The sequence below is a fragment of the Leptidea sinapis genome, chromosome 26, assembly GCF_905404315.1.
Source record: "Leptidea sinapis chromosome 26, ilLepSina1.1, whole genome shotgun sequence".
Classification (NCBI taxonomy): domain Eukaryota; kingdom Metazoa; phylum Arthropoda; class Insecta; order Lepidoptera; family Pieridae; genus Leptidea; species Leptidea sinapis.
Window position 1 is genome coordinate 154,089 of NC_066290.1, and position 26,501 is coordinate 180,589.

General features: G+C 39.1%; 1 protein-coding gene across 3 annotated transcripts in view; it reads left to right on the forward strand.

Annotated features, from left to right (window-relative positions):
- The window catches only part of LOC126972290 (protein fem-1 homolog C), a 70,420-nt gene that overhangs the window by 29,292 nt on the left and 14,627 nt on the right, over positions 1 to 26,501 (forward strand). For all 3 annotated transcript variants that reach the window (XR_007731112.1, XM_050818938.1, XM_050818939.1), the window contains 2 exons: positions 5,044 to 5,144; positions 23,383 to 23,517. Coding sequence is in view for 2 of the 3 variants with exons in the window: in XM_050818938.1 (XP_050674895.1) it covers positions 5,044 to 5,144; positions 23,383 to 23,517 (236 nt within the window). In the remaining variant the exon portion in view is untranslated. The remainder of the gene's footprint in view (positions 1 to 5,043; positions 5,145 to 23,382; positions 23,518 to 26,501) is intronic.

A 26,501-nucleotide genomic window follows, 5' to 3' on the forward strand; every position in this document is an offset into this window, starting at 1 on the left:
GGTTCCATTACCGCTCCATATTTGAGCAATATGGCCACGCCTAGCTACAAATCTCCTAAAAGCTGCTAGAAAACCTTGAGTACTTGAGTACTCAGACTTGAGTCTGTGACAGCTTCCAAGTATACAGCACGCGTAACCTTACATACAAAGAGACTTATGTTACCTTTGTGAGCATGATGTCCACGACCATTCGATGTCCTTATACTTATGGGTCCCGCATAATCGACGCCACTGTGAAGAAATGGCCTTGCTGGAGCACATCTTACAGCTGGGAGTGACCCCATTAGTTGCGTTTGTACATGACCTCTGTGACGTTTGCGTATGACACATTTGTGAATGTACCGTTTGATCCTATTTCTGACACCAAGTTTCCAATACGCTGCTCTCAGATAGTTCAGCATAGTTTGCAGACCTCCATGCAGAGTTTTTGCATGGGCATCGGCTACCAATAAATCTGTTAAACGGGATGTACTAGGCAACAAAATCGGATGCTTAACGGCTTCATCCAATAGAGACTCGTGCAGTTTACCACTGACTCTCATAATTCCATCACCGTCATATATGAACATAATGCCTTCAGCTTGCTAGATTTAGCTTTAATAACTCCTTTAAGTTCCAATTCGTTACAATCTTCTGCAAACGCTTTTCTCTGCACATTCTTAATACAAACTTTAAATGGTGCTTCTATCTCTTCTTTCTGTATATATTTTTTTCTCTCTTCTTTCTGATTTCTCTTCATGAATCTGCGACACTAAGCAATTACTTTAAGCATTCTTGGTAAATTTGAAAACCTTTCCAATATCCATTCGTCTTAGTCTTGCACTACAACATGAACCTTTATTGCTTCTTCTAAATCGGTTAGAACTTGATCCAAATATTTTTATTGTACTCAATATTTTGTTTTCTTGGAAATTCAGACCCGTCAAACCAGAAATCTTGATTTGCTAGTGCTTCCGCTGACATTCCTCTGGAAGCACCATCTGCTGGATTATCTTTCCATTGAACGTGATACCATTGCTTTGGACTTATAACCGAAATTATCTCCGAGACACGATGTCCTACAAAAGTTTTCCGTCTACTTGGATGGCTGTTTAGCGACCCAAGGACTACCATGGAGTCTGTCCACGCCCGAATGTTTTACATTGGTATATTTAATACCTGAACTACTTCTTGTATAAGTTTTGCTAAAAGAGTTTCACCTCATAATTGCAATCGAGGAATACTTTGTTGTCGAATGGGTGCTACTCCTGTTTTGGCCGTTAAAAGCTAAACTGTAACTGAAGATCTGTTACATTTGATCCTGAACCGTTTATTATTCTTAAATATACTACTGCAGAGTAAGCGGCTTTTGAAGCATCGTAACTCTTTGACAACGTCGTTATGTGATGCACCAGACCATCGTGGGATTTTTATTTCGTTTACTTGCACTAACTCTTTGCGGTAACAATTCCATCCGTCTATTAAAGTTTTAGGTAGCATGTTATTCCAATTCAAACCAGTTAACCACAGTCTCTATATGAATATTTTAGCCTTAATAATAACTGGCGCAATCCACCCAAGCAGGTCAAACAGCCTAGCAATTTCTGATAAGACATTTCTGTTCGTCACCTTCGTAGATATTATCACTGGATGATTAATAGCATATGTAAAGCTAATATATAAGCTTCCTCACGGGCCCAGGTAAGTCCTAATATTTTAATGGTAGTGTCTAATTTTATTTTTATTTGTTTGTCTCTGTTTTCCTGTATTTTCTTGTCCTAGCACTGATTTCCTTTAGGTTGGTTGTACTGGCCCTTTTTTGACTTCTCTGTATGTGTAACATTGCTAGTTGCTTTATCCTTTGCTTGACCTTCCGTAACCCCCTCGCGTTTGTTCCGTTATGTTTTCAATTTGTTCTATTAATTCCCTATTGTTACTTCCCCATTTTTGAAGTTTAAAACCTCCTTTTTCTAGTAAATCTGATATTTTCTTGTATATTTCTAATCCTTCTTATAGTTTATAGCAACTTGTCATTAGATCATCCATATAAAAATTGTTTAAAACTTTATTAACTGCGAGAGGATAGTTAGAGCCTTCATCGAGTGCGACATGTTATAATGTCTTCACAGCTAAGTACGAAGCCGCGGCAGTCCTTAAAGTAAGTAATTCATAATCTTGTATTTCTGATTATTAGAATAAAAATCTTTTTCTTTGTTAGATTCTCCTCGCCATAATATTCTTTGCGAAATTGTATCTTCTTCTGCAATCCACACTTGACGGTACATTTTGATAATATCGGCTACTAGCGCTATAGGATACTCCCGCCACTGCAATACAGTGTGACGCAAGTCTGCTTGTAGTATCGGCCGTACCATTAGATTATCATTAAGAGATACACCATTTTTATTTCCTCCGAGGCGTTGAAACTACTCTCTACTTTGTAGTACTCTTGTCATGACTTACGACGGCATGATGGGGTAAGTATACAGCTTCTTCCCTTCTATTGTCTCTTTCTTGCACTTTTCTCATATGTACTAGCTTTACATACTCCTTAAGAACTTCGTTGTACTCTATGGTTAAATCTTCATTTCTATTTAGTCATATTTCTAATGAATTAAATCTGGCTAATGCTATTTCTCTTGATTTTCCAAATTTGGCAATCTTACAATATATCGGTCTATCTTTCGCTCTTTTGGTTGTTCTCATAATATAAAAACCTTCGCATTTCTGTTCTTCGGTAAAATTTTTTGTAGTTTTAGATTGTTCTTCTAAGTCCCAGAACTTCTTTAACACGTCATCCTCTTTCATATGTACGTGCATTGTAAAAATATTATTTGACCTATTATCAACTTCAGTTTTGGAAATAATAACGCCTGAAAGGATCCAACCAAATTCATTTTTCTGAGCAATTAAATAACTAGAAGGACCTTTTAGTATACCCTCCGTAATGATATGGCTATACACATCCGCGCCCAACAAAACATCTATCAGACTGTTAAAACATATCTTATTTTTGGACACAAAATTACGTCTTTCGTTAAATGATTGTTTGGCAAACATGACATAAACAGAGTATGTGGGATTCAGAACAATACTCACATCATATTTTTTGGTGCACCCGTAGCTAACATTGCACGGGACCTATTAACATATCGAGAACTATTATTTAAATTTTGACCTGAAGCCTTTTTGGGCACCACGCTCTCTAATGCGCGAAGACTATTTTCAATAACAAGTTTTAATTGATCAAAAGTTGGCAGTTCATTCCCTGAATCTATATTGGAGACACTCATCTCCCCCTGTTTTCGCGTTTCGTTATCCAACTTTGACGTCACAATGTGAATGATAATAACATCCCAAGTAGATACATCTATGTACAAATTTTAGTGCATTTAAACAATCACAAGTAGTATCAATAAGTTCGATTTTTTTTATGGAATAGGACAAACGAGCGTACGGGTCCTGGTGTTAAGTGATCACCGCCGCCCACATTCTCTTGCAACACCAGAGGAATCACAAGAGCGTTGCCGGCCGTTCTTTCAGTGATATTGCTGATTCTACATTTATACGCTTTTGACCGAATAATCTTTGGAAAAAACAATTACCAAGATACTTTTTGTTGCTATATCTACCCTTTAATTGAGTCCAACATTGACTATAGTTAGTATCAGTAATTGGGGCATTTTTATAAGTTGTTCTGCCTCACCAGTAAGATGACTTTTTAAAAAGTGCAATTTTGGACATTATCCAGAGAATCATTATTATGAACTAATTATGTAAATAGATCATGAAAAGTTGTCCATTCAGAATATTTTCCAGAGAATGTAGGTATCGAGATCTTTGGCAATTAACTAAAGAACTAGATGATTTGGACTGACTACTAGTAGAGTTCTGACCACCTGGCGTTATTAATTACTGTCTTCATTAAAGTTTTATATGTTATATAAGTATCTTCAGTAATATAAATATCACTTATCTTTTGGTCTACCTCTTCAAATAAAAATCGCTCGTAAAGTTTAGAATGTGTGTCTATAAATGAAACCCAACTTGTTTCTAGTAAGTCCTGCTTTTTATCGATATATTCTATTGTTAATCTATCTTTCGGACTCTGTCTAAAATTACTTAATCCCTTACCAATTACATTTTGAGTAGTTTTCGTAGTTTTCATAAGTCCCTCCATGACTGCCAATATTAAACCAGAACTATATAACTAATCTAATATGACCTATGATTTCACAATAAGTAAAAGAAGTTCGATAAACTATCAAACTAAACAGAAATGCTTATACTATACACAGTAAATGAAATTATTATCACAGTAAAAACTATACAAATTCAGCGTTTGACTATTCGTATAAGTTATCTTGCTATTTAAGAACAAATGTATGTACAGAAAATAAAATATACTAGTTTCTTTATCCCTATAGTACCCCAAAAAATCTAAACATCTACTTTATCAAAAAAGCTTAAAAAAATACAAGTGTTTGACAATTAATACAATCTAAAGGGAAAATCGGACATAGGTACCATCACTTTTTGAAATTTTAATTTTAAATTATGTAAAAATTATGATGTAGATTGTAGACATTCATAGTGCCGATATTGATTCTGCACAATCTATCTCGAACATAAATTTTCGTGATACATTTGTATTGAATATTTTCTGGGATATTGTTCTTGTTGTAATAGCATATACATCGCCCAGTAAAAGAATTACTAACTCGACTCAGCCGAATAGTAGGCATTATAAGTTTGTTTGTTCCTGGTGTTAACATTTTGGTTCTAAATATCAATCAAAATAAAAATGAACGTATAACGGGAATTCATTCAATAGTTGTCGATACATATTGAGACCTAACATTTTAACATTTTGAATTTAGATCACATTTACATCAAACGTTTTTGTCATTACATTTCTTATTATTATTTTTTTTAATTTTGATGTGGCCACAGTTTTTAAAAAGTATTATATAAGTCTGTCAGCTCTTCTGTACAACAGATCATTAGCAGTCATCTTCAGGATCAATAAATTGGTAAAAACTGTGCTGAATGTTTTTTTTTCAGTGGATATTCTTACGTGGAGGCATCCGAGTACCAGCGCGGTATTGATCTGTGGACGTGGGCGCTGCAGCTGAGGAGCACCAGACACACGCTGCTGTACGCAGGTGAGGGACCTACTGGCCAACTGACCAACTGTCGGACAGAGGCTAAAGGTGGCTCGGTAATGAGTACATTTCAAATGTTGTGACAATAATTAAAATATACAAATTATTTAAGTTTTCTTTAGTGTTAATTCCGCCAATATTTGTTTTTAAAAACAATTCGACACGTGTTTCGCCTCTACCGAGGCATCCTCAGGACGTGTTGTCTCGCCAAAATCTGGCACGAGACTGAATCAAATGAGCCGGAAGTTGCTCTTTTATACCCTCGTCCCATGAAATGACGCGCTGTGATTGGTCGGCTGTTGTGACGTATTACCCCCGGGAGAGACACGTAACAAAGGTGATGGGACTAAATTTGTTTGTTCATTCAACAATGTAAACATATTGTTATTTTTGTGTTTTATTATTACTAATTGCTCTAACACATTTAAGCGAAATCCTTTTTCACATGTATGTAAAATATTAAAATTATTATTGTTTCCGAGTGAGTGACCTGTATCAATTAAATGTTTCGCGAAGTGTGATTTTTCGGGATGATTATTCGTAAATGCGGCAATATGTTCCTTTAATCTAATTTCGAAATTTCGACCTGTTTGAGCTATATATACCCCGTTACAAGTGTCACAACTTAGTTTATAAACGCCGGATTTTTCGGAATTATTTAATCGATCTTTGCCATTACATATTCGACTGACATTGTGATTCGTTCGGAAGGACACATTAATATTGTTTTTCCTAAATATTTTAGCTATTTTATCCGATATTGGACCAATATATGTCAAATTGTTTTTAAAAACAAATATTGGCGGAATGAACACTAAAGAAAACTTAAATAATTTGTATAATTATGGATTTCCGCTAAGTAACGCCTAATTCAATAAATTTTCATAATTAAAATAGTTAAAACAATTTGGAATATTGCAAGAAGAATATTATCGTAAGGATGAAATGATCTTGTCAAATTGTTTCAAGGTGTTTCTATTGTTACAGCGGTATCCTATATTTTAGCATCCTAAAAACGGCATGCGAAAATTTAACCATTCAAATAAGTCATGACGTATTAAAATTCCGAACATTTTACATATTGTGCAAAGCTAATTAAAGAATTCCCCATTTTACAATACCAAGTTATTTCCCGAGTAGAAGACGATTCTATCCAAAAAAATATGCTCCCTAAAAAAATCCGAAGAAATTAAAGATGAAGAATCAGAAGTTGATGAACAGATTGTGTTCATGCAACAAGAAAAACTTCAATCCATCTTTTTATACATATATTTTGCTGCCTTAATAAATTAACAAGTTAAAGATTTAAATTAATTTCTTAAGACGTGCGCTTGCGCCGACTACGTCGGTTTCGGTCTGGCGATACCCGCCCCTCCCCTTACGCTGCTACCAGTCATGTCTCTGAGACGTGAACATCCTCCCCCGTTGAAGAAGTCTTCTTCAAGTCCTCCTTATCATCTGGCCAAAGAAGACAAAGTCGGGTAATAGCACGACGAAGTACACCAGAACTCGTAGTAACATCGGCAACCCGATCTACTCCGTCAACTCCTGGATATAATGCGCTTATGCGACCAATACGCCATTTTATATTATTTATTCTATTTTTAACGTTGACTGCCTCTGCCGCCATTTCGTCCGTTGTTGAAGCTCCGACACACATTCTGTGCTCCAACGATTCCAAAAATGTTGTCATTTGCTCCAATTGTTCATATCTATCCAATCTATTTAGTTTGATATCTGTAAGTTTCTCTGATGGCAGTCCGGTTAATGGCCGTCCAATAAAAAAATGCGCTGGGGTGAGAGGGCTCAAATCGGTAGGGCTCGAACATAAAGGACATAACGGGCGCGAATTGAGAATGGCTTCTATTTGACTGAAAAGTGTTGCCAATTCTTCAAATGTCAGGTGTCTATCTCCCAATACTCTTGTAGATGGAATTACGCCGATTTGACGCCGGCCTCCCACAAGCCCCCGAAATGCGGTGCATATGGTGGGGAAAAGCAAAATAATACCTTCATCAGAACAGAACTGCATTATCGAATCTCGATTAGAGTAAATTAATTTATCTAATTCATTTTTAGTTCCCACCAAATTAGTTCCCCTATCGCAAAATATCGCAAAATTGTGGTTTGCCTCTTCGTGATATAAATCTTTTTAAGTTAATAAAAAGGCTGCAGCACTCAAATCAGTGACAGCTTCTAAATGGAGGGCTTTGGTAGCAAAACACCAAAATACACAAATAACACTTATATTACAACCACGACCTTTCCTGTCAGAGATATAAAGAGGGCCTACCAGGTGTTAAGCGTTGTTTTGGCAGATTTCCCATGATTGTTTCAATGGATTTACTACCAATATGTCTACAAACTATACATTTATGTGGAATACTCCTTGCAAGATTTCTTTCATTAACAACCCAATAACTTTCTCTTACAGTAGCTAATAAGTGTTGCGGACCTGCATGTAAAAGACGTCTATGTTCGTTTCCAAAAATAAGAAAAGACAAGCGATGTTTTGAATCTAAAACTATAGGATGTTTTTTATCATAACTGTTGTGTAATAAGGGGTATTAAAACACGAATGTGGATTTATCTCACCAAGCGAAGCCGAGTGTGATAATAGTATCACATGAGTGTTTTAATACCTAATTATCAATAGTTGCATACAAGACTTTATCTACACCCATAATATGAATCCTCTAAAAGATTCCGAAACAGTTAGCTTACTGCTAACATAAAAAACAGCCAGTCCTAGTAGTAACCTAATATTATCCATTATTGATTATATACAAATAAACTAAGTATTAATGAAATAATTATTTATTTTAGTAGTAATTTACATTTTGTATAGTGCAATAATTAAAATTTATTTGAATATTATGTTCTTTTTGAAATTAATCGCTCATTTTTTGTAAACAAAACAATAAAAATATCGAAGTAAAATGGCGGAGATTCGAATAACATACTTTTTTTTACGGCGCGCGACGTTCTGGTGGTGTGGAAAGCGCGTAAACCAAAATGTTCTTTTTTTGAAATTCATAGAGATCCCGTGCATCGAGCAATAAGAATGTGGCTGTCTGTTAAAACTCTTTGAGCATGAAGGGAATGAAAAAAAAAATACGAGTGTTGTTATGGAATTCAGTACAACATTACAACACTCTTTTGGGTGATGTAATGGATATTAGAACATTGGGTGTTTTAATGTTGGCAATAAGCTAACTGTTTCAGAATCTTTAATACAGGATTTATAGCATGGGTGTAGATAAAAATATAAAAACGATTGCGTATTTTTTTAGAATCTAATTAATTAATATAATTCTTGTTACGATAATTATGTATGTAGGTTCAAACCTACCTTGGCTGACATCGACTCCATAAATAACAATAATCGTTACTCGAATTAGATTAATTAATTAGATTGTATAAAAATACGAAATTATTGTTTATACTTTTTAGTGCATATTATATCTATTGTTTTTGAAGTCGTTTGTTTTTTTGTTAAATTTAGATTTTTTGATTTTTAGTGAATCTGAAGTACACTAACTAATAATTTGTCTAAATTTGTGTAGATCTACAAAATTTTGTAATGCACCAATGAACGTAAGCGCATTGCAATTTGATTACAGACACTTCTGAAACATCCTTAATGTAAGTAGTTAAGGACCATTCAAAGTTCCATTGATCATCATATTTGACTACGACAATTATTTGACCATAACGACGTAGATGACTCAAATATCCGGATAGCATATCAAAGATTCGGCCCATGCTCCTAAGAATTGAAGAGTTCCATTACTTTGTCATAGATCCCATAATCAGAACGTCACTCTCACCAAACTACCTTTGAAGTATATCTGAAAAGGGGTGCACTTAGGGGTAGATATATATATATATATATATATATATATATATATATATATATATTGCTTTTATGGTAAAAGTATTTATTTACATAAGGTACTAAATTAATGTATGACACATGAAAAATAACTATAATTAATGGTTCTAGTTGTGAGTAATGGTAACTAGGACCGGCCCGATCAATGGTCACCCGAGTACTACCTTACTGAAGGCAACACGTGGTTATAAATAATTAATTTTATCTACTAAGCAATATTTGTAATACAATGCTGTTCGATGGATTTACTTCGAACAATATCCTTTGCAATAATAAAAGAATCATCGATATCGAGTGGCGCGATATTGAGTTATTAGTAGTAAGGGAGGACGGCGAGTATGCATGTATTTTGGGACCCATTGAAAGAAGTGGCGTACATCATGGAAACTTATTAATAATTGTAGAACGTAACAAAACTTAGAAAAAAAAAGCAAATCGTAAGTAAGTCTAAGAAAGTGGGAGAAAAAAGATATACCTAAAAGTAAAATATAACCTAAAATTATTAAACGATAATTCGTATCTTTTGTCTATTAATATCTAATAACTGTTTGCTAAAATATATATTCTGTGTAAAAGATAATATATATAATATGTGGAAGGTTGGCCAGCAGTGGCATATTTAAGGTAATTAATAAAAAGTGCTAATAATTGAGGATTCACAATTCATTCTTTTTTCAAGCAAGTAACGATACTTTTTAAGAAGTTACCTACTCATTTTAATATCAAAAAACGATACTAATCTTATTGTGAATTACTGCTGATTTAAGTAGGTATCGATAATACGATGGTGTTGGAAGTCGGAATATACAACTAAATAATGAAAAAGGCATGACATGTCAAAAAATGTAGATGTCAATTGCCCAAAGCGTTCCGTTAGAGCAAGATGACTGATTTGAATGATTTTTTAGTACATTATAATAATTTATTTCTTTTGACTCCCATATCTTAGCGCCTCAATAATTTTTATATAAACATCGTATAAACCTATGTTTATAATTAACACAAACTTGTACTTGTACGATGCTTCCCTAATTTTTAAATTATGTGGGTCCATTCTCGCCATCCTCCTTTGTAGCGCACATACTTAATATATAGCACATAGCTTATATAAGACTTTTATAGTTGTCTCATGTGTCATATATTTGTAATTTTGTATTTAGCTGGCAACACTCTCTCTCGGCTGTCACCATAGATAATACACTATACACTAGAGATAGATGTGCAACTAATGTTTTTATTTTGTAAAATCAGTGTACCCAGGCTAAGAGATGGCGCTGCGTTATTTTTACGCTCTTAGCGTACCGTCGCTAGATGGTGCTAATTATGCTTTTAGTTTTTACTATGGTTGCAGACCGTATTGAATGCTTACTGATGATTGTTTTTTGTGTGGGTGGAGGGAGGGCGCCACTGTGCCACGATAAGCATCGAGTCCGTATATAAAATGAAATAAAAAATAAAAAAATACCTTAAAACTGAGCCAAAAGTGAAAAATCGTTAAAAGTGAATAAAGTTTTACCGCGACATTATAAAGTACTAAGAGGTAAACCAGTGAATAAGAAAATTTTCGCCTTTTTCAAATGGCATAAACTGTGCATCAAAACCAGCTGATTTCAAGAGAATTAAACAAGAGTGAACAGATTCATTACGTGACCATAGTGTTAAAAATACTTTAACCAGTACACCGGTCACGACGTGCTTTATACTATAATATTTACAAGTGCAGAATAAGTAATATTGACCTACATAACCTGAAAGTATTATTGCTACATTGATACCTATTCAAAAATTTCCCGATTATAAACGCTTACGAAACAACTAGCGCCATCTGTGAATGATCTTTAACATCACGATAATTAAACAATAACCATGGAGGAATTAAAAAACATGTTAGAAAATCTGCAGAAGGAAATCAAACAACAAAAAATTGATATGAGCGAAATGTTGGAAGATATAAAGACATCTATTAACAATAATATTAATACTAAGTTTAGAAAATTAGAAATGAAAAATTAATATTTAGAAAAAAAGCTGGAAGAGCATACAATAAAAATCAACACTTTTGAAAGATATATAAGACGCAAAAATTTAATTATCTTTGGAGTGGAACAATGAGAAAAATCATATAATGGCTTAGAAGAAATAATAATAGACATTATAAATAAATACTTCGGCTTACATTATGAAAATGGTATAGAGGCTGTTAGAAGAATAATTGGGAAAAAAGGTCAGACCCGTTATTTTTACATTTAGAACAATGGGACAAAAAATTAATATACAGCAAAATCAAAAATGCCTCACTAACTCACCTTACTATAGAAAACCAGAATATCCTTTAGAGGTTTTGAACAAACGCAAAGACTTACAAGCACAACTGAAAGCGGAAAAGGAGGCAGGCAATACAGCCTTTATAAAATATGACAAGCTTGTTATTTTACCCGGCCGCAATAAGAATGTAGAGCATAGTAACAAGAGAATGTTATCTGAGTCCCCTGAAATAGCGACAGAAAATTGCCCAAATATTACAAGAAATAAAAATAAACCTGTAAAGAAAAGTAAAACAGTAACAATGTCAAATTATATTCTACAGTAACCTAAAACCAGCAAACCAAATATAGAAAGCACTGAAAGGACTTTAGATAAATCATTACCAAATACAGAGACATATGTGTATGACACAGAATAGCAACAACAAAAGGCCCCTCTAAATCTCCCAATACGGCTTGTCCCCGCGGGAGTTAAAGACTATAACCCTCCAACATCTCAACAACAATTATTATATAATATATTATGTACATACAATGTTAGATCTCTCCTATCACCACAAAGAATGTTACTGCTTATTAATTCCTTAGATAGAATAAAATATGATATAATAGGATTAGTGGAAGTCAGAAAGCTTGGAAGCCACATTATAGAACTTGAAGATCATATATTTTGCTATACAGGAAAAACAAAAAGTCTATATGGTGTGGGCTTCTTGATTAAAAAGAAATTTAAATCTTATATTCTGAACTACAAAGGAATATCAGAAAGAGTATGCATACTGAACCTTCAATTTGAATCTACACAACTATCTTTCATACAAGTATATGTGCCAACTAATGATGCACCTGCAGAACAAATAAAATCTTTTTATGATCAATTGAACACAGCACAAAATATGGCCAGTGGAATTATAATTACAATGGGCGATCTACACGCAAAAATTGGTCAAAGAAAGCAGGGTGAAATGGGACATATTGTTATGGAAAAAGAAATCAAAGAGGCGAACGTTTGCTATATTATGCACTGGAAAAGAAACTTACCATAACCAATACATTATTTAAGAAAAAGACCACAAGTCTATGGACCTGCAGTAGCCCAAATGGATATTCTAGAAATCAAATTGACTATATTCTCTGTAATAGCCCAAGACATTTTTCAAACATAGAAACATTAAATAAGTAACTATTTGCAAGCGACCATAAGTTAGTACGAGGTACACTTAATCTAGAAAAACCAAAACTTAGTAGAGCAAGATTTAGAAACCAACCTATACTATTACAGGGAGAAGAAAATATAAAAAAAATCTTGAATCAATTAAATAAAGAATTACTTAAAATAACTAGTTGTGAAAATTATGACATAGAATCATACTACAGTAAAATAGAGTCTGCTTTAAGGCAAAGCATAAAAATCACAAGTACAAAAAAAGAAAGAAAAAACATTATATCAGCAGATACAGTGGATATGATAAAAAGATGAGCAGAATTACAACGTAAAAAGTCAAAAAGTAGAGAAGAGAGACAGGAACTTACGAACCTATATAAAATAACAAATAAAAAATTAAAAAATGACTATGAAAACTATAGGATGAAGGTAATAGAATTAAATCTATTAAAATTTGGAAGTCAAAGAAGGGCATTTAAACTGCTAGATCCAGGAAAAAAGTGGATTCCAAATGTAAAATCTATAGAACCCCAAAAACACATGCAATCCAGGATAGATTTAGTTAAAATAGCCTCAGATTACTATAACAACCTATACAGCTACCAAAACTGTAACAATAGAATCACAAAACATCAAAATCCTGTAGAAAATAATACTACAAAATTAATGTTGGTTAAACCTTTTGAAGAACCAGAAATAATAAGGCAAATAGATAGGCTTAAATTAGAAAAGTGCCCGGGTCATGATAATATCCCAAAGAAGCTCTCAAATTAGGTAAGTATTTACTAGGTAGTCATCTTTCAAATCTTTTTAATAAAATTCTTGAAAAGCAAAGAGTACCTGTGAAATGGGGAGAGTCAAGAATAATATTGCTATATAAGAAGGGTGATGCATTGGATATAAGTAATTACCGGCCTATAAGTTTACTACCTACTATGTATAAGTTATTCGCAGCCTGTTTAAACAAGAAAATAGAAACAGAGATAGAGAAGCACCAACCAACTGAACAAGCAGGATTTAGAAAAGGTTTTTGTACAGTCGATCATATCCACACATTGGAACAAGTAATTTAAAAACATCAAGAACATCAACAACCCTTATATCTAGCTTTCATTGATTATGCAAAGGCCTTCGAGTCTATATCCCATGATAGCTTATGGCAAGCACTGGACCATCAAGATATCCCCAAAACTTACACTAACATCTTGAAAGACATCTACAAGAAAAGCATAAGCCGTGTAAAACTTGACAGATTGGGACCAATTATCAAAATATGTAGAGGCGTAAAACAGGGAGACCCGCTATCACCTACAATCTTTATATCAGTCATACAAGATATAATGATACATCTAGACTGGGATCAAAAAGGCATTAACATAAATGGGAAAACTCTGAATAATCTTAGATTTGCTGATGATATAGTCCTCTTTTCAAGATCAGCTAAACAACTAGAAGAAATGATATCAGAGCTATGTGAAATAAGCTACAGTATAGGATTACAATTAAATACAACAAAAACCAAAGTAATGACTATCACAATCCAAACTCCTATTCAAGCTGGGAATTCTCAGATCTTAGAATGTGTAGATAACTATATATATTTAGGGAAAAATATTTCATTTAGCAAATCCAGAAACAAAGCTGAAATTGATAGAAGGATAAACATGACATGGGGTAAGTTCTGGAGCCTAAAAGAAATAATTAAATCAAAACTTCCCTTGAAATTTAAGAAGAGAGTTATGGATGGGTGTCTGCTCCCCTGCTTATCTTACGGTTCAGAAACTTGGACATTTAATAAATATACAAGGGATAAAATACAGAAGACCCAGCGTGAAATGGAAAGAAGCATCATGAATATAAAGCTGAAGGACAAGGAAAGATCAGAAAACATCCGCAATAAAACAAAAGTAATAGATGCCCTTCAACATATGAAAAAACTGAAGTGGAAATGGGCTGGTCATGTGGCCAGATCAACAGACGGTGCACAAAGCTGGTCACCAATTGGTCTGGACCACGAGGCAAGAGAGCCAGAGGACGCCCTAAGGAACGATGGATTGATGAGATCAAAAAAATTGCTGGAGAAAACTGGACTCAGAAAGCAAAGTCAAGAGCAACCTGGAAATTGTTGGAGGAGGCCTATTATTATTATTATTTGAAGAGGGTGGCTATTTCCTGGTCCTAAAAGGTTCCTAGTAACACCGCGTCCAGAATTGGACTATTGTGTTCATCACTCATACTAAAGCTCATCGTCAAGCCCTGCCGCCTTTACGAACCGCAGTAGTTCCTTGACGCGAGTGTTGCAAACACTATCTCGTGGTACGAAGTAGTTACCAAAGATTGTGTTACGCTTATGCATTAGTGGGCCGCAGTCGCAGAGTAGATGAATAGGTGTTTCATCATCCTCAAGGCAGAACCTGCAAGCTTTGTCGCTTCTGATGCCGACCACACTGAGGTGCTTGTTTAGGCGACAGTGCCCGGTTAGCATCCTAGTGAGTATGCATAGATTTTTCCTGTTCAATGATAGGGCTTCATTCGCATAGCTACTGTTGAATGCCCTTATCAGTGCTTTAGAGTGGTTTAAACCTGAAGAGTTGTTCCAGCGTTTAAGTGCTTCTTGTTTACATTGGTTACTCAGGGTGTGTCGGATGGCGCTCTTGGGCAGTCCACAAATGGGTTCCGGACCATATCGGACTGCTTTAGCCCCAGCTCTTGCAAGCTCATCGGCCATTTCATTGCCTATGATTCCGGCATGCCCTGGGACCCATCTGAGAATCACTCTGTTTTTCATGCCTAATGAATTCAGGCATTCAACGCAATTAATGACTAACTTAGACGACGTCAAGTCAGCGTCTAAAGCCAACAATGCTGCCTGACTATCAGAGTGAATGTATATGTTATGATTGAAGTAGCCTTTTTGGATATTGCTTTCCGCGCATTCCAGGATGGCGTATACCTCTGCTTGAAATATGGAGGTAAAGCTTCCCAGGTTTGTGCTGGATTTAAACCTGGGGCGTTCTCCATAGACCCCACAGCCGACTTCATTTTCCATTTTGGACCCATTGGTGAACCACATGAGGCTCCCGTCCTTCCACGTGACTTTGTTGTTCATTCAGTCGTCCCTGGAAGGTAGTTCCACGATATAGTGTTTAACAGAGATTAATTGTGGAATCATCTGATCAGGTAACATGCCTAATATGTGGTCTCGCAGAACTGAGTCCTCTAAGATCCTAAGCGTTTGCGACATCCAGTTACATGAACCCCCCTGGGCGATTGCCCTCAGTATGCTTGCCTTCGCCTCTTGCTGTATGAACAGTGGAAGAGGCGGTAGGTTTAGCATTGCTTCAATGGCCGCACCAGGAGTAGACGTCATGGCTCCGGTTACCAACATACAGGCAAGTCTCTGCAGGCTATTTAGTCTGTCTGCAGTTGTTTTCTGGTTGGCTTTGTTCCACCACACAATGGAGGCGTATGTGATTGTTGGTCTCACAATTGCTTTGAATAGCCATAGGAGGATCTTGGGGCGCATTCCCCAATGTCTCCCTACCAGACGTCGACATACACCCAAGGTTGTTTTAGCCTTTTTCACGGCTTTGTCGATGTGAGAATTCCATGTGAGTTTCTGGTCGAATGTGACTCCCAGATACTTAACCTCAGCTGAGAATTCCAAAGTAGAGCCGTTCAAGGTGGGAGACTTCAGTTTGTTAAGTGTCCGTTTCCTCGTGAATGGCACAATAACAGTCTTTCCTGCGTTGACTGACAGTTTGTTGGCTGTACACCACTGTGAGATGGTGTTTAGCGCCTTTTGCAATATAGAGCTTAGTAAGCTTTGGCAGAAACCTCTGACGATAATAACTAGGTCGTCTGCGTACCCTAGTGCATCAATTCTGAGTTCTGCCAGCTTACTAAGTAGTTCGTCTACTGCTAGTGTCCATAGAAGTGGCGAAAGAACGCCACCTTGTGGGCAACCTCGCGTAGTGTATAGCTCCAGTGATGTCCCATGGAGGGAGATTAGAGCTTTGCGATTTGAGAGCATTGACCTTACCCATTTGACAGTGGTTGACAGTGGTACATTTTTGTTTATTAGTCCCTTCACTAGCGTGTCTGTCGGGGTATTGTCAAAGGCGCCCTCAATATCTAGAAACGCACAGAGTGCAATCTGTTTGTTTTGTAACGCCTTCTCGACTCTATCCACAAGTTGTAGAAGGGCCGTTTCTGTAGACCTGCCTCTACAGTAGGCGTGTTGAGAACTATGAATGGGCTTTAGGCTTAGAGCATGCTCTCTTATGTGTCTGTCCAAGACTTTCTCAATAACCTTCAGGAGAAAGGAGAATGGCTTATGGGTCTGAAGGAGCTTGGCAGGGAGTAGTCCTTTCTGCCTGCCTTAGGTATAAATAGTACTTTAGCCCTAGTCCATTGCTCTGGAAGATAGCCCCAGGCAAAGCTTACCCGGTATATCTTGACTAGTAGCGGTACTAGGATATCCAGGCCTTTTTGAAGAAGCGCTGGAAAAATGTCTAGACCGCTTGACTTGTAGGGTTTCAGAGTCTTGATGGCGTACCTTATATCCCGGGGTCTGATTATCTTTGCCGCTCTACGCCAGTCCTCGTCAAGAGGCCGTTGTGTAGGCGTTGCTACAGATGGTTGATGGGTAGCCCCCGGAAAGTGGTGGGCCATCAGTACTCTTACGTTTTCTACCTCGTCGGCTGTAAAAGATCCATCTGGTCTCTTAAGCAGGCCGATTTGGCTAGGTTTGTCCTTGGCGAGCAGTTTGTGTACTCGGGATCCTTGGGGAGTTTTAGATAAATCCTCGCAGAACCTCTTCCAAGATGCTCGTTTGGCCTTCCTAACTTCTCTGTTGTAATCTGTTAGGGCTTCTTTATAGGGTTCCCATTCTTGGGTCTTTTTAGCCCTGTTAAACAGCCTTCTGGATTTCTTCCTTAGTTTGTTCAAGTTTGAATTCCACCAAGGCACTTTCCTGTTTGAGTGTTGTAAGGAGAGAGGGCAGCTAGCCTCGTAGGCGTCAGTGATGCCATCCGTGGTTACTTTCACTGCCAACTCTAGCTCATCCAGGGTTCTGATGCGCTTAGGGATATTCTCCTGATTATCTCCTTATCCTATTACTCCTGAGTTTCTCTTTATAGACAGTCCAGTTTGTTTTCTTTGGATCCCTAAACGTATATGTTTGTTTTTCGAGGCAAGTCAAGATGTCAAATGCTATGTGTCGGTGATCCGATAGCGAAATTTCATCACTGACTCGCCAGTTTGATATTCGCCTGGCAATGTTGTCGGTAGCGAAAGTAATATCTAGAACTTCCTGCCTGTTTGAGGTAACGAAGGTTGGCTTATTACCTCTGTTTAGTACCTGTAGGCCGTTAGTGTCTAAGAAATTAAGAAGTTGCTCACCTCTGTGGTTGACGTCGCTGCTTTCCCAAGTTGTGTGGTGCGCATTGACGTCGGCCCCGACAATCAGTTCGGCGTTGTTGCGTCGTGCATACTCGACCACTCTCGCCAATTCTGTTGTCGGGTCTCTTTCTTCATATGGGAGGTACGCCGAGCAAACGATCACCTTGGTGCCTTCCCAACCTTCGAAACAGATATACGCCGCAACAAGGTCGTCGGTGCAGACCTCTGTAACAGGTAAGAAATAAGTGTTCTTGTTGAAGACTATGCAAGCTCTGGGTTTTGATCCGCTGGTATTGTAGATTAACTTACCAGCGGTGTTCAGTCCCAGTATTTTGCCGGTGTTAACCCACGGCTCTTGTAGTAGGGCAAAGAGGATTTCACTACTCGCAAGGCATTTCTCCATTACTGCAGTAGCAGCTTTGGCGTGGTGGAGGTTTGCCTGGAGTATCCTCGCCCTATTTCTGCGGTGCGTCATTGGATCCCACCGGAGGTGGAAGGCTTAGGTCGGTCTGTCTTCTGGTATGGGTGTTTCCGCCCGCGGCCAGAATTAGCCCGACTCTGATCCTTCCCTCCCCTGAGGGGACCTGAGACGTTCCTCGACATCGGCGCTTTGCCTCGGAACGTAGTTGTGGGGGCAGCCGGCCGGTTTTAAGAACCGGTAGCTGTACCTACAACCAATAATATCAATTAATACAAATGTCTAATATCTAACTTGTAACGTAGCATTATAGATCGTAGAAATAGTAATCGTGCATAATAACTGTAATAACCGTATGCCGAAAGATTCGTTCTGAAAAGAACATTTTATTTTATATAACGTAATATTAGCTCTGATAAGAACCATTTCATAATGCTGTACATCAACTCATAGAATCATACAGATCACCAGTAGTCATCTCATGGATGTACGAGCATCGTCACGTTCTCTCGACAACCGCAGATATACTCACGTGATCAGTCATATGCTCCGCGTTACACAACCGCACGGCAAGGCCGAGCGTCCTTGAATGACGCGTCGGGACTCGGGCGTCGATCGCTATTCATGCAATTTTAATCAATGAGCGTCAGCGTAGGTGCTGAATGCTCATTGACATCGTATGATCGAGTTTCGACGCGAGTTTGCGAATTGCGAAACTGCGATAGCATTAGTTTAAGAGCGAGATAGAACACATAATATTATTCTCAATTCTTATTGAATGAAACGTTTTACTATTGGTTAAAATGTAAGCTTTAGTATTGGTGTGTATTTTCTGAACTTGTAAATATTTTTTAAGTAACAATTGTAATTGGGTAACTAGTTTTAAGGATTTTGTATATATTTATCATGTAACTTTCAAATAAATCATATCTTCCACATATTCCTCACAGTCAAGCAGTTGTTTAATTTAATCGCCAAACGCTCAGTCTCTAAAAACCCTATTGTTTATAGTGTCGGGCCCCGGGGCCTTCTTGGAGTGAAGCTCCTTAATAATTAGCTTCACCTCTTCGTAAGAGGTGGGTTTTATTTCATCGCCTGAAGGGCTCAGAGCGGAGCGACGTTCAACTTCACGATCAACTTCCTCAACGTGTGTCGGGTTGGCTGCTACATTTGGAGAGCACTGACTCTCGAGACTGTCGGCAAGGCATTCAGCCTTCTCATCGTCATCGAGTGCCGGCTGCAGTCCCGGTCTATCCAAAGGAGGCGTGACAGTGGGCGGCTCCTGTTTGAACGCGCCAGGCAGCTTCCAGAAAGCCACATATGATGGCTTAAGGTTGCCGAGCAAGCGGTCCCAAGGTTCGCCGCAGAGTTCCGCGATACATTGCCGTACCACCCGCTGTAGGTAGCGGAGGTGGCGCCTATTCTCGACCGACGGATACTTATCGTAAACCCTAGTAGTTCTGTGCTTCTGCGTGAGTAAGTCCCTGACCTCTGGTGGCAGGCTTAGGCGATGCGGTTGCATCGTCGGGACCTGCCTGGAGCAGGCCTTGATCCTGTTCTGGATGTGTCACGTCACATGAGAGATAGCACTGTGAGCCGTGTGAACCGAGTCGATGACGTCCGGTATAAAGTCAAGGTCGTCGGACTTGATAGTCTCGAGATTCTTTTCCAGCCGTTGCCAGTCGATCACTGTTTTTGTCGGTGGTTGAAAGTTAACCGGTGGGCCTAGATTTAGGACGACGGGCCGGTGGTCTGACTCTAATTCGTGAAAAACTTCGATTGAATTTACATTGGGCGTTACGTTTTTAAGTAACGCAACGTCTAGTATGTCGGGTCGGTGCACGACGATATCCGGATATCGTGTTGGTTCATCAGGTGCTATTACTGAAAAGTTTAGCGTGTCTGTAAGAGAATCTAATAAAATTCCGTTTCTATTTGTGGCTCTACTATTCCAGCGGGAGTGTTTGGCGTTAAGATCGCCGCCCACTATGACTGCGGCCCCATGGCCGAGTAATGCTTCGATATCTGTGTGTAATATTTATTTGTTAGGCGGAAGAGAAGCTGAGATAACAGTGATCGGCTGGTGATTTGCCATACTGACTCGGATGGCAGAGGTCTCGATGTTAGTGAGGACCGGAGGATCGATAGGTATACAGTGTAGAGACCTTTTTAAATAAATGAGGGTACCACCCATACGGGTGGTGCGATCATTCCTGACTAAGTTATAATTAGCGATACGCGGATCGCGTATACGTGGTTTTAGAAATGTCTCTTGCACTAAGAATAGGTCTAATTGATGTTCGTTGGCGAACTCCTTCACGAAGTCTACTTGAGGCTTAAGGCCTTGGGCGTTAAAATACGCTATACGGAGCGTATGTGGTTTGACCCGTCCGCTTATGTTGTTATGCATCGCGAATGTTTTTAAATTTTCTCCTTATATCGGAGATGGCGCGGAATACTTTGGCGTTGTCTGCCATAAGTTGGAGGAGTGACTGCGGGTCATCCCGGACAGTCACGAGTCTGTTGGCCAGGGCCGTGATTTCATCTATGTCGAACTGCTCCGACAGCTCGAACATGAAGGCAATGGCGGTGCCGCCTGGGTTGCCTGATGACGAGGACGCGGGCGCCGGTGGCCTCGGTCGCGGGACCGACGCCGCCGGGCGGGACGCCAGCGGTGGCCGGAGGGGCGCGGGGGCATTGGTAAGCGCTGGTGCTGTCTCCTTGATAGGAGACTTTTCCCAGGCGTTCGTCTTGAGCGGAGGGGCCGGAATGAAGGCCTCTGGCTTTTTGTTCGGCCCCTGGGCCTGACGCAGCCTGGGCGGACCCTTGCGCTTCGGTTATGGTGCCTTGGGACACCCGCGGTAGTTTGCAGGGTGACCTTCAGCACCACAGAGCACGCATGCCGGAGGCTCCGCGCACACTGTAGGGCGGGTGCACTCAGGAGTGCCATGGTTGCCAAGGCACTTGACGCAGTGAGGTTTCTCCTCGCAGTTGCCAAACGTGGCCACCATTTTTTTTGCAACACTCCGTGAACGAATAATTTTTGATGGCTTTAACTCAATTTCGAACACCCAAATTCGTGACTGGTTTTTTGTTTCGCGTTCGTACGCGTGTATCCAGGATTCGTCACCTGATACGATGTTGTATACTCTTCATAGAGCAAATGCGGTATCCATCGGGAAAACAACTTTTTTACACCTAATTGTTCATGCAAGATTATTTGTACCTGACTCATGCCAATGTCTAAAGTTGCCTGAATTTCGTGGTATGTCACATGTCGATCTTCCTCAATCAGCTTACGCACAGCATCAACGTTTTCTTTGGTGACTGCAGTTTTTGGGACGACCTTGACGGGGATCATCACTGAGCTTGACACGTCCACGTTGAAATTCAGCAAACCAGCTATAAATTGTGGTTTTGGATGGGGCTTCATCACCAAATACAGAAATCATCCGGTCCACACACTGTTTTTGTATTAAACCACTTCGAAAGTCATAATAAGTCATCGCTCTAGAATTTTCTCGAGTCAATTCCATTTTCTCAACGTCAAAACAAGTTTGACAAGACCTTGTGACAAGACCGCGAACTTTTTTTTAAATAAATAAATGATATTCGATTCTTAAAACCAAGGAGTATTTGATTGAATTGAGTCAGAACTCAAACAAATTGCCGAACGTGCCCATAAATGCATATAATATTGAACCTTTTGATGGTCGGGACTTTGATACATTTGAGACACAATTTGAATGTTTGATAACCTTGAATGACGTTTCAGAGGATAACAAATTTGCGTTAGTGATATCAAAATTAAGCGATAAGCGGCGATCAATACACAATTATACATTCATTACTTACACAAAATGAGTGTTACTCACTCTCCTAAGAAAGATGGAGCACATAAAAAGCCTAAAATGATATCTACCGAAGGAAGCAGTAGCTGCAGCTAAATTTATCAAGATGTGGCATAGAAGAACCAGAACACAACAACATTTCTTTGCGTAAAAGAAAATCACCAGAAAATGAATTTACTCATTTGTGTCATCATCCAGTGTACTAGATACAATGTTACAACCGGTACACAAATGATGGGAGATTTACCAGATGTTCGAGTGAATCCATTACGTTCTTTGCCATTAGTGGTGTTGATTTTGCAGGGTCCATTTTGTCAAGAATATGTTCGAGGAGCGAAAACATACAAATCATCTTTTCATTGATCATAGCCTTTTCATCTGTATGGCAACTAAAGCCATTCATTTGGAACTTGTTAGCGACATGACTACGGACGCCTTAATTGCGTCATTCAAAAGATTTGTTTCGAGACGAGGTCATTGCAAGGAACTGTGGAGCGATCACGGTACAACTTTTTTGGCTTCAGAGAAAGCACTATTAGAAATGTGGAGACTGATGAAAATTAATGAACTTCCCACAGAAATTCAAAAATTTTTAGATAGTCGAGGAACGAGATAGAAATACATACTTCCAGGAGCTCCTAACTTCGGTGGTTTATGGGAAGCCGGTGTGAAATCCACAAAATATCACCTAAAACGAATTTGAAAAAACTCAACCGTAAAATTTGTAGAATTATACACCGTTCTTACCCAAATTGAAGCTTGTTTAAACTCCCGCCCACCAACAGCTTAAGGCGAAGATCTAGATTATTTGACACCTGCTCATTTTCTTATTGGAGAGCCAACGGTTACGATACCAGACCAGCACTGGTATAAGGCAGCGTGCTATCTCAAAATTGTGTCACTTGCCAGACTAAAACAAGAACAAGACTGTCTTTGGCGGTGGAGGATGTTCAAATTGATATACATTTTATATTAAGTTTTACATAGCTTCCGATAGATGGCGTTCGATATTCACGCAATTATTTTACCTCGCGTTATTAATGTTTATTTAGATAATCCAATTGTTAGTCAATCATTTGTAGTAGTTAGTCCAAAATATTATAATATATAAGATATAAAAATATCGCTGACAAACAAAATTGCACCTATACCAGGAAGTATTTACTTACTATTATTTAATTTCAACTTTCAAATAGTTCACCGCATTATCACTATTTACTGAACCCCTCTCGTATGCGACAGACACGAGCGTGACGTTGACGGCCCTGACCCGCCTGCTGCTGGACGTGGCCAGCGGCCGCCTGGAGGGCACGGCGGACCTGCCGCGTCACTGTGACGTGCTGCGCGTGTTCAACCTGCTGGCTGACCAGCTGCCTCGTGAGTACACCACCATAGTTGTTCATGTCTGTGTGTCATGGACGTGGCCAGCGGCCGCCTGGAGGGCACAGTGGACCTGCCGCGTCACTGTGACGTGCTGCGCGTGTTCAACCTGCTGGCTGACCAGCTGCCTCGTGAGTACACCACCATAGTTGTTCATGTCTGTGTGTCATGGACGTGGCCAACGGCCGCCTGGAGGGCACGGCGGACCTGCCGCGTCAATGTGACGTGTTGCGCGTGTTCAACCTGCTGGCTGACCAGCTGCCTCGTGAGTACACCACCATGTCTGTGTGTCATGGACGTGGCCAGCGGCCGCCTTACCGACTTACGGTACGCAGACGTGGTCGCTAACTATTGGCCTTATGAGAAAGCTCATGGTCGCTCAGAGGGCAATGGAAAGGGTTAGGCTAAGGGAAACTCCGACTCTGCGAGATCGATTCAGAAATGAGGAGATTTGCCCTGTACTTTTCCCGGGGCGTAAAACGAATAGGGGAGTCCCAGGCCCATGGGTGTCGTAAGAGGCGACTAAGGGCTTTTTAGAAGTGGGGTCACGCTGCCGTCTTTTAACGTCAGCACAATCGGGCCAGACTCGTCCGGGTTAGTTACCACAATCGCAAAGAATACCGGCGTGAAGTAGCGGTCTAGTGCCGCTATGTTTTGCATAGGTTAGTGTCGAGGACCGGTGGCCATTCCATATATTATTATTATTATTATTAATATGGACAAAACAAAATGCATGCATATTTACTCGCCATATAACAGACGCGCTAAGACAGTCCAATACAAGGATATAGGTATAGTGGGGCATAGCTACGACTGCCTACACAGAGATAAATATGCGTGCGCATGTAGCTATATTCAATATGTAGAAAATTATAAGTATTTGGGATTGCATATCGATTGTAACTTCAATTTCAAAACACATGTGACAGCGGTATGCAATAAACTACGATCAGTTCTAGGGCAGTTCTATCATCTCGAGCCCGTGCTGAACAAACATACAAAACTGGTAGTATATTATGCACTAGCTGATTCAGTCTTAAGCTATGGTCTAAATATTTACGGTAAAACGTTTAAGACTTACTTAAACGAGATTGAAAAAATTCAAATTACACTATTAAAACTAATAATTGGAAGCAAGGAAAAGGAAAAATTCGGAAAAAATTATGACAATATATTTAAAGACTTAAAAGTACTGCCAGTAACTAACAAAGTAAACTATTTAATAACAAAAGAAAATTATTACTCAAATAGATTTAAAAACCCTGTTAATCTGAGGGAAAATTTGAGAAAGAATATCAGGAATATTTATATAATACCAAAAATATGTAACTACTATGGGGAAAGATTAAGGGAATATGTTGTGCCAAAAATTTTTAATAGTATAGAATGGTTAAGAGAGGATAAAAAAGACTGTAGAGTAGTACTTAAGAAAAATTAAAAGAGCACTTTCTTATGGTCTCCACATAAGCCTTAATATTTAAAGTAGTATAGTTTAGTTATATGTATACAGGTAAGATTTTAAAATGTTTTTAGGAATATTATGAATTGATAACTAAGTAATGATATGTGTGTAATGTTATATGTGTATTAGTAATAGTGTATAATATAACGAACAAATTAGGTATAATTTATTATAGATGCACAATAGTATAATATTGTCTAAGAGCGTAAACTCGCCAACAAACTGTTGCAACAGTTTGGCGAGATGTAAAATTTAAGTACCAACTGTGCATATATTTATGATTAAATAAATTTATAAAAAAAAAAAATAAATATACCAAACTCTGTAGTACCCATCGGTAGCAGATCACAGCCCTGGTTCGATGCGTCAGTGAAAGCAGCATCTGACTGCAAAAAACAGGCGTATCGAGCTTGGGTTGCGGCGCTGGGCACAAAGGATCCGAACTGCACAGTTCTTAAGAGGAAATACAACCGTGCCTCCAGATTTTTTAAGCGGCAAATCGCCCGTGCAAAGTCAAAACACGTCGTCAAAATCGGCGAGCAGCTTTCCAGTTACCCGACCGGAACACGCAAGTTCTGGTCGTTGTCGAAAGCTGCTCTTGGTAACTTCAGCCAGCCGTCCATGCCGCCGTTGCACATGAGGAATGACACCCTGGCCCATACGGCAAAAGAGAAAGCCGTTCTCTTGTGCACTCTTTTCGCCTCCAACTCGACTCTTGACGACAACGGAAAAACACCGCTGACCATCCCGCGGTGTCAGAGCTCTATGCCTGAAGTACAGTTCAGACAGAAAACTGTTAGGCGAGCTCTGTTTTCGTTGGACGTCAAGAAGTCGAGCGGGCCGGATGGCATTTCTCCAATCGTGCTTAGAACGTGTAACCCTGAGTTGACGCCGGTGCTATCGCGTTTATTCCGGCACTCTTATTCTAAAGGCGTAGTCCCTGACTCATGGAAGTCAGCCCTTGTCCATCTGATCCAAAAAAAAGAAGACAGTTCGGATCCGGCAAACTACAGGCCTATTGCTATTACCTCCCTGCTCTCCAAAATCATGGAGAGCATAATCAGCTCTTGGTATACCTAGAGGGTCACCAGTTGATCAACGACCGACAATACGGGTTGTTCGCCATGGTCGGTCGGCAGGTGATCTTCTGGTATACCTAACACATAGATGGGCTGCGGCTATTGAAAGCAAGGGGGAAGGCCTGGCAGTTAGCCTGGATATAGCGAAGGCCTTTGATCGTGTTTGGCACATGGTGCTCCTCTCCAAACTTCCATCATTTGGGCTTCCCGAGAGCTTGTGCAAGTGGACCTCCAGCTTCCTCACTGGGTGCAGCATACAAGTCGCTGTCGACGGATATTGCTCGAACTCGAAGCCCGTGAATGCTGGAGTGCACAAGGCTGTGTGCTGTCTCCCACGCTGTTTCTTCTGCATATCAATGATATGTTGGACACCTCCAACATTCATTGCAGACGACAGCACTGGTGATGCCGTATACACGGGCCATGCAGGTATCTCTCGG